This window comes from Etheostoma spectabile, unplaced genomic scaffold (assembly GCF_008692095.1).
Source record: "Etheostoma spectabile isolate EspeVRDwgs_2016 unplaced genomic scaffold, UIUC_Espe_1.0 scaffold00018676, whole genome shotgun sequence".
Classification (NCBI taxonomy): Eukaryota; Metazoa; Chordata; class Actinopteri; order Perciformes; family Percidae; genus Etheostoma; species Etheostoma spectabile.
In genome coordinates this window covers 60,646-70,461 of record NW_022604396.1, presented here as the reverse complement: position 1 = coordinate 70,461, position 9,816 = coordinate 60,646, and the positions used below count along the sequence as shown (strand labels likewise).

Genomic DNA, 9,816 nt, shown 5'->3' with positions numbered 1-9,816 from the left:
AAGCGATTATTTTTTATAAAGCGTCATTTCATTGAACGCTCCGGGTTTTTTGCAAAGCCAATCTCCCGCTCCATAAAGCCGTCTGCTCATGAGCCAGTCAGAGTAGTTCACTGCACCCCGTGCAGCTAAGTTTCTAGATGTAGACAGTCCCAGAGGACAGAGTAGCGTGAGGAAAACTCAACAGATAGCAGTCGGTAATACGTCAGTCTCAAGGTTTACCAGTTTACCAGTAAACGCAACACTTTGTCCCATTTGTTGTTTTTCAGACAACAGCAGTGACCAGTGCTAGTTAGCGTCTGTTAGCTGTTAGCTAGTAGCGTCTGTTAGCTGTTAGCTCTTCTAGGACGCACCGGTGCTAATGTCCTCGCATCCGCTGCAATGCTGTTTATATGGATATGGTTTAATTTTGCGTTACATGACCCATTTCGTCTGTAAAGCCGTGCCTGTGTTGGATCTTTCTACGCTCTCTCGTCCTACTCTCTCTCCTCTTACTCTCCGCGCCCCGCCACACAGCGGCCGCCGGTCCACACTTCTGATGTATGTCTACAGTTTTAATTTTTCATTAACACAGCTGTATATTGTTAAGTATGAGGGGGCAAACCTGTATTTGTACCAGTGTTTCCGTGGGTAACTGTTATCGCGGCCGCTACGGCGAAGAACACAGAAGAAGTTTTTGAATGCAGCTAACTTCAGTTGGTAGAGTAACAGCGTGGGAGACGGAGCTGCTGTACCGAAGCCTGGACCAGGACCAGAGATGTGACCCATGGCCAGAATATCATAGTTCATAAAAATGCAGCGCAGTGAAGATACAGACGTTTAATACACACGACGTGTGTATCCGCCGTTCGACCCGTGCTGGACCCGTTCATAATGAGTCAGCCGTCTCTCTGTGAGTAGCGTCCATCACACTCCCTCTCGCAGTTATAAATAGCCTATGTGACAATAAAATTTGTTTTGGTTAAAATCAACAAATAATCGTGAGAATAATCGCGATCAAAATTTTGATCAAAATAATCGTGATTATCATTTTGGCCATAATCGTGCAGCCCTAGGTCTATGGTTGCGACCAATTAATACAACTTCTGTCATTCTATATGTAATTTATAAAGGTTTCTAGTGTCAGTGTATTGGCCGTGGCTGCGTGCGCTTCTCCCGGTCGAAAAGAAAACGCCGCCACGTCAGAGCGGCCAAAGCGTCACCAAGCTTCCCCGTACTTTTTGACAAGCGTCCTCGGCGGGGCGGCCAGAGCTTTTTTGCAGCTCAAGTTGGTGGCAGTGTGTACGTACGGTTAGACTTCTTTACTGTGGTTACTAGGCCTACTACATTAGTTTTCTCTGTACCTTTACTTGCCAACCTGTGTGCTATGGTGTCTCTGATCATCTTTAATTTATCCGGCCGTAGTCCTGGGTCCTCTGGCAAAAACTGGTCCGCATTGCTCGGCCTACTTTCCAGTTCCTTCTCTCATTTCCACACTGCGCTCAGCAACACTCTTCACTCCCATCCTCCTCAGATCTCATCTTTCTTTATGAAGGATACATTTGTTCTTAAGCTATTATATTTAATTGTAACCTGATATAACACACTAAGATGTTTTAGTTAAAACCTTTAAATCAAAATGGCTAAACATGGTTTACTTTAATTTTGATACAAGTCCACCGGGTCAAATCCAAAGAGGATGGTCTGTTGCGTCCCCCCCCCCCCCCCTGGTGTCACAGCCCTGTGTTTCAATGTTAAGATCTACTTCTACTAAATCTGACATAGCTAATGTTGACATGTATCTATCAATGATCTACCAAGCTACATATGACACTGATTAGCCTTTTCTTGCTAAGTAGAGACAAAGCCTAAAATTAGGCATGTTTCAAACTAGGCGATTATAATGGTGTTTTGAATGGTAACAGAGGTTAGTGTTGTTTACATGTATAAGTTATTTGATACTGTATATTCTGCTCTTTCAACGTGTTGTCAGTCTGTTTTTACCGGTCGGACTGTAAAATAATAATTTTAATCATCAATACGAACTGAAGGCTTCAAATTGCGAAGATCAGCACCGCCCCCCCCCCCCCCCCCCCCCTCCCGCGACCAGAGTCACTGGATTAGAACGGGAGAAAATGAAAAATGATTATGAAAAACAATACAAAGTACAGTAGGAAAAATAGTGACTCGCGTGTATTTCACAGCTCTTCTGACTGAGCCGATGCAAACCCGTGAAGCAGCGAGACGGTGAAAGGTGAACTGCAACATCGCGAAGGTTCACTGTATAACAAACAGACAAAAGGCACGTCTACTTTAATATACAGTGTATATTTAAACATATCTGTGGTCAAGCTCAGTGCCTCGCTGTGTTGTATTAACTCTGAAACTTTCTCTTTGAGTCCCTCACGTTTTGCGTGATGGTGTGGCGTGCTGGTGCTGGAAATTAACAATATCCTTCCTACCACAAGCAATAAAACTCTTCAACATGTCGTCACTATTTTTACTATTATCTCATTTATATTTATATTCTGTGTTGTGTGACTTATGTACGTGTGCTGCTGTAACACCGTAATTTCCCATTTTTTGTGGATCTATAAATATCTATCTATCTATCTATCTATCTATCTATCTATTGACTAGTGGACTGGGAGATTACAGCCCTAGTGTTCTGGTCTTTTCTCCAATAACAGTGGTATCCTATTTCTTTTGTTGTCTGTCCCTCCAGAGCTCCCACATCAACATGTCTGTAAGGAGGAGGAGGTTCTCTCTGACCAGCAGCTCAACATGCCAGTTATAACCTCTGTGGAATCAGAAGCAAACCGTGACCACCAGCTCCTCTCTCACAACTCTCATGGAGCTGAGAGTCAAGATCAGAAAGGAGGCCAGCATGGAGACTCAGGATCAGCTAGAAATGCAGAGCCAGAACCAAAGAAGAGACGACGCAAGAGCAGAAGTCACTGTAACAACGTAGACAACACTAACATGTCAGAGGTTCACTCTAATACTCAAACAGGTAAAAAGAGCATTGCAGCACTTGGAGCGCTTTAAAACCAGTTTTATACAGTCTATGTTTAAAACTCAGTGAAAAAAGTAGTGTTTGTGATGCAGTCGGCTCGTAAAATTAAATAAGGAAAATAAATAAATTTTTCTTTTAATAAAAAAAAAAATCTAAGTTATTTGAAAATGAAATCGCGAACCGGGTGAATCGATATCACAGTTTTCCTGCTATGACGACCAACCACGCTTGCATCACACATGAGGTGGTACTAATCTGCAGAGTTGAGCAGGAAACAATGTAATGGAAAAAACTCCATTATAGATCAGACTTATTTTTGGAGCCAGTGGAGTCGCCCCCTGCTGAAAATTAGATAGAAGGCAGCTTTACTGAGCTTCAGCATTGGCTCCACTCCACTTTTCTGACCCAGAAGCTCTGTCCATTAAATTTTACAGTCTATGGTCTCAGGAAAAAGAGAGCAAGTGTTCTGGTCTTTTCTCCAGTAACATTCGTATCCTATTTCTTTTGTTGTCTGTCCCTCCAGAGCTCCCACAGCAACATGTCTGTAAGGAGGAGGAGGTTCTCTCTGACCAGCAGCTCAACATGCCAGTTATAACCTCTGTGGAATCAGAAGCAAACCGTGACCACCAGCTCCTCTCTCACAACTCTCATGGAGCTGAGAGCCAAGACCAGAAAGGAGGCCAGCATGGAGACTCAGGATCAGCTAGAAATGCAGAGCCAGAACCAAAGAAGAGACGACGCAAGAGCAGAAGTCACTGTAACAACGTAGACAACACTAACATGTCAGAAACAGGTAAATGTAATAAGTCTTTCATGTGTGACATGTGGAAAAGTGTAATTCAGAATTTCGGAGACACATGAAAATCCACATAGGTGAAAAGCCTTGTTATTGCAAAACATATGGAAAAGATTTCAGACATAAGGATGTTTTTAACATCTACATTAGAATCCACACAAGTGAGAAGCCTTATTTTTGTAAAACATGTAGAAAAGACTTTGGACGTAAAGATAACTTGAAAATCCACTTGAGAACCGACATTTATACAAAGTAGTGGCTTGTTGGTCCACGTGAGAAGAGCCCAGACAGGTGAGAAGCCGTACGTTTGCAAGACCTGCAGGAACAGATTCTGTCATGATTCAGGTTTAATGCAGCAGATGAGAAGCCCCAGAGGATAGACTCTGAACAGTGGCCGCTGCAGTCTTGTTTTTTGTTTTTTTATCAGGCTGTTTTAGAGAAAGTAATCAGCTTTGGAATGACTGCATGGTTAACGAACCTTTCTATATCATCGAAATTTAAGTTATTGGTTATTTGTTAAAGAAAGATAATCACTTTTTCAGTCTCTCTTTGACCAGTGCGTACTTAAACAGGTGAAGATTATCCTCTGTGATCCGTCCCATGTTCTGGACTGAGTTTGTTAATTGTTATCATATAGGCATTGGTCGTTTAGCGGTTTCAAGGTATATTGTGGTTTGAAAAAGTCACGGTTTCAAATCCTCTCAAGTTTTCTATAGTGTTCCTAAGGTATCAGCTTTTTACCCAGACATTTTGAAATAATACATTTGAAAGCTGTGATTGCAAAACCGTGAAACCGTAATATTTTTGCTTAAGGTTATCATACTGTCAGGATCTCATACACATATACACAGCTCAGCAGTTCAGATAGAATATGTTGCCGATGGGGACATGGGTTAATGACAATTATTTTAGAGAATAAAATGACAAGTATTTTAAGTGTAACAAACGCTACCTCATTTACACTTTCAGAAATCAGCTCTAAAAACGGTATACTTGTATTTGAGTACAGCTGATATACAGAGTCATGCCAGTGGTTCTCTATTTTATTACCTTGAATAACATTTGGGTTTTTCTCCTGAAAAATAAGCAGAACACTTCCTCCACCTCTGCGTTTTTCCTAAAAATCATTGCTTACAAAGTAGCTCATTGTTAACTTTACTACGTTAGGAGAGATGCGTCATTTGTGATTTAATATAATTTCGATATAGAGTAATTGATCCCAGAAGTTAGAATCTCTGAATATCTTTCCTATTTGTGAGCACGGTTTATGAATCCGTGCGCACAGTTTATTATTTCTTTATAATTATATTTTTACTCAGCTGACCCCAGGGGGGAGCCTTATGTTTCTGTGATAAAGAGCCGAACTGCCTCACATTTTTAAGCATAATGTTGTCAGATTAACGGGTGTGAATATTTGTACAAACTGCTTGTACTTTAAAAAAAATAAAAGCAGAAAGCAACAATTTGGTCGTAGTTTGGAGCCCTGTAAAGAGATCCTGTCAACATGAAATTACAGTTTTCTAACAGTTTTCTACATGTACTTGTATTTCCTTAATCTCCTTAGACGTCCATAAGCTGTCGGTGGTTAAAGCAGAGGTTCCCCCTGAGCAGCAGGGGTGGAGCTCCAGTCTGGACCAGGAGGACCCAGACCCCCCACACATTAAAGAGGAACAGCAGCAACTCTGGACCAGTCGGGAGGAAGAGCAGCTTCAAGGGCTGGAGGAGGCTGATATCAAGTTCCCGTTCACTACTGTCCCTGAGAAGAGTGAAGAAGATGATGAAGAGAAAGCTCAGTCCTCACAGCTTCATGAAAGCCAAACTGAGGAGAACAGAGAAGCAGAGAGAACAGGACCTGATGGAGAGGACTGTGGGGGACCAGAACCAGCCAGGAACTCAGATCCAGATAGTCCTTTACAACCAGCTACTCATGACAAGACTTCAGACTCCCCTGAATCTGAGACTGATGATAGTGCAGAATGGGAGGAGACTAGGGAACCTCAGACAGGTTTAAACCCTCTGTCAAACAATGAAGAACCTGTAAGTGATGTTGGATGTAACACTGGAAACACATCAGTTAGCTCCTCTGAATGTACAGGAAGCTTTGGCCGCAAGAAACATCTGCAGAAACACTCTGGAGCCCAAACAGGAGAGAAACCATTTAGTTGCTCAGTTTGTGGTAAAAGATACCTTCGGAAGAAAACCTTAACGACTCACATGAAACTTCATTCAAAAGAAAAATGTTCCACCTGCTCAGTTTGCAAAGCAAGTTTCTGTCAGCCTGGCAATTTGGTTGTACACATGAGAATCCACGGAGGTGAAAAACCATTTAGTTGTTCAGTTTGTGATAAAAAATTTGCGCTGAAGCAAAATCTGAGACGACATTTGACTGTCCACACGGGAGAAAAACCATTTAGTTGTTCAGTTTGTAGTAAAAGTTTTACACAAAAGAAAACTCTGAGACAACATTTGACTGTCCACAGGGGGGAGAAACCATTTAGTTGCTCAGTTTGTAGTAAATGTTTTGCACATAAGCGAACTCTGAGACAACATTTGACTATCCACGTGGGGGAGAAACCATTTAGTTGCTCAGTTTGTAGTAAACGTTTTACACAAAAGAAAACTCTGAGACAACATTTGACTGTCCACACAGGTGAAAAGCCATTTAATTGTTCAGTTTGTAGTAAAGGTTTTGCAGCCCCTAGCAATCTGAGGCGACACGTGGTCGTCCACACAAGGGAGAAATCTTTTAGTTGTTCAGTGTGTAGTAAAAGTTTTGCATTAAAACAAACTCTGAGTCAACATTTGACTATCCACACGGAGGAGAAACCATTTAGTTGCTCAGTTTGTAGTAAAAGTTTTTCACAAAAGCGAACTCTGAAACGACACTTGATTGTCCACACGAGAGCTGAATCTGAGATCCCTTAAATTGCATTTTCATCCCCTTTCGTCCCTTCCTCCCGCCTTAGTCTGCCCCATCAGGGAAGCATGGGATAGACAGAGGAGACATCCTTTCTCCTGAACCATCACATAACTTCGTCAGCTTCTGTGGAGGGAGTTAGCGATGGCGTTCAGCTGCACGGCCATAGACAGTTAAAGAAGTGGACCAACAGGTCCCGTTGCTCCGGACAGAGACCAGTGAAGTCTATTAGAAGCTCTTCCCTGGTGATGCTGAGCGTTACTGCGCAGACTGCAACTGAGCTTGAAGACGTAGATGTGATGTGTAGACGTAGATGTGTACACATTTTCTGTTTTGTTTACAAAGTTTGTCTCCATTAAATCTTTATTTACTAAAAGAAATGTTGTGCAACAACTGCTCAGACATCTGTTCAATTTCTGTTAAATAAAGGACAACAAACAGCCAACTGTAGTTTGAGGTTGTACTTCAATATTTGCCACAGTTTTAGTAACTGTAGGAATTGTAAAACTTGTTTTGTATACATTTACATAAATAAATTCAAAATGGAAGATTTTCACATCTGCTTCTGTAGAATATAGGTCTTACTATTTTCAGATAAATATAGTAAGAATGTAAACGTTTTATATAAGACACCAAGTAATGTAATTAATTTAATTTAACGCATGCCTGGGGATATATAGAGGCTCGCATTTTGACACCCCCGTGCTAAAGTTGACTAAAAAGAGAAATAGATAATCATCTTTTGGAAATTGATCTTAATGCCTTAATTAAGAAATTAGGAAAAATCCAACCTTTCAGGACACCAATTTTCTTTGTGAATTAATAATGTATCATACATAAATAAATGTTCTTCCTTATAATACGGGGGCATAAGTATACACCCCCCTATGTTAAAATACAGGGGCATAAGTATATACCCCCCTAAGTTAAAATACAGGGGACATAAGTATACACCCCCCTATGTTAAAATAGAGGGGGCATAAGTATACACCCCCCTATGTTAAAATACAGGGGCATAAGTATACACCCCCCTATGTTAAAATACAGGGGCATAAGTATATACCCCCCTATGTTAAAATACAGGGGCATAAGTATACACCCCCCTATGTTAAAATACAGGGGGCATAGGTATACACCCCCTATGTTAAAATACAGGGGGCATAAGTATACACCCCCCATGTTAAAATACAGGGGCATAAGTATACACCCCCCTATGTTAAAATACAGGGGCATAAGTATACACCCCCCTATGTTAAATACAGGGGACATAAGTATACACCCCCCTATGTTAAAATACAGGGGTATAAGTATACACCCCCCTAAGTTAAAATACAGGGGACATAAGTATACACCCCCCTATGTTAAAATACAGGGGGCATAAGTATACACCCCCCATGTTAAAATACAGGGGCATAAGTATACACCCCCCTAAGTTAAAATACAGGGGCATAAGTATACACCCCCCTATGTTAAAATACAGGGGCATAAGTATACACCCCCCTAAGTTAAAATACAGGGGACATAAGTATACACCCCCCTATGTTAAAATACAGGGGGCATAAGTATACACCCCGCTATGTTAAAATACAGGGGCATAAGTATACACCCCCCTAAGTTAAAATACAGGGGACCTAAGTATACACCCCCCTAAGTTAAAATACAGGGGACATAAGTATACACCCCCCTATGTTAAAATACAGGGGGCATAAGTATACACCCCGCTATGTTAAAATACAGGGGCATAAGTATACACCCCCCTATGTTAAAATACAGGGGGCATAAGTATACACCCCCCATGTTAAAATACAGGGGCATAAGTATACACCCCCCTAAGTTAAAATACAGGGGCATAAGTATACACCCCCCTATGTTAAAATACAGGGGCATAAGTATACACCCCCCTAAGTTAAAATACAGGGGACATAAGTATACACCCCCCTATGTTAAAATACAGGGGGCATAAGTATACACCCCCGTATGTTAAAATACAGGGGACCTAAGTATACACCCCCCTATGTTAAAATACAGGGACGTAAGTAGACTCGCTTCTATGATAAGTTCACCTAGAGGCAGGCCCATTTTTATTATTAAAGGCCAGTTATTTCTACTACTTTGCATCCTATAAAGTACTTGGCCTTTGGAATTAAAATACCCCCCCCCCCCATCACCACATACCCTTCACCATACCTAGAGCTTGGCATGGGGAACTTTCCATAAAATCCTCTCTCAATGCAAATGAAACCAGCTATTAAGCCAACTGAAATAACACCATGCCAATCTCTAGGTATGGTGAAGGGTATGTGATGATGTGTGTGTTGTTGTGGTTTGGGGGTTTTGTTTGAGTTCGCTTTCGTCTTTGGCCTCCTTGTGTTTTTGTCTTTGTTTTCTCCTTGGTCTTGTGTTTTTTGATTCTGTCTTGTGTCCTTGTGTGTCTGTTTGTTCTTTCTCCCGTTTTATTGTGGTAGTATGTTTCCTGTTTTGTCTAGTCTTGTCTAGCTTTACGTTGGCTTTTCTGATTGTCCTGCCCCGCCCTGATGTGCTTCACCTGACGTCTCACCTGTTCCCCATTACCTCGTTACCTCTTGTATTTAACCCCTGTGTTTTCTTTGTCCTTTGTCAGATCCTTCTGCCTGTCCAGCCGTCCTGTTGTGAGTTTGTTCGCATTGCCTTGCCCCTGTAAGTTGTTTGTTTATGTCGCCCGTGCTCCATGTGTGTTTGTCCTGCCAGCCGGCCTGATCCTGCCTGTTCCCCGGTTTTCCTTTGTGGTTTTCTCCGTGAGTCCCCTGCCAGTCCCCGGTGTGCTTCCCTCCCAGTTTTGGACTCCTGCCTCTCCCAGTGTTGGGTTGAATTTACGTTTGGACTTCGCCTTTTGCATGTTTCTTTTGAACTGTTGGAATAAAAACCCCTTTTGTATCGGACTATTCCTGCCTCCATGTCTCTGCGTTTGGGTCCTCCTTCCTGTCCCATCACATGTGTGCTTTCATAAAGCTGTGAGGACTGAGGTTTCTCTTCATCATCTTTCTTCTCAGGGATAGAAGTGAACGGGAACTTGATATCAGCCTTGCTCAGCCCTTGAAGCTGCTCTCCCTCCTCAAAGTCTGCTTTATTGTC

General features: G+C 41.9%; 1 protein-coding gene across 1 annotated transcript; it reads left to right on the top strand.

Annotated features, from left to right (window-relative positions):
• Positions 1-2,644: 2,644 nt before the first annotated feature.
• Positions 2,645-6,977, top strand: LOC116681695 (zinc finger protein 260). The gene is made up of 3 exons (XM_032509661.1): positions 2,645-2,989; positions 3,516-3,785; positions 5,353-6,977. The coding sequence occupies exons 1-3, from the start codon at positions 2,761-2,763 to the stop codon at positions 6,711-6,713; spliced, it is 1,860 nt and encodes a 619-aa protein (XP_032365552.1). The 5' UTR covers positions 2,645-2,760; the 3' UTR covers positions 6,714-6,977.
• Positions 6,978-9,816: the final 2,839 nt, after the last annotated feature.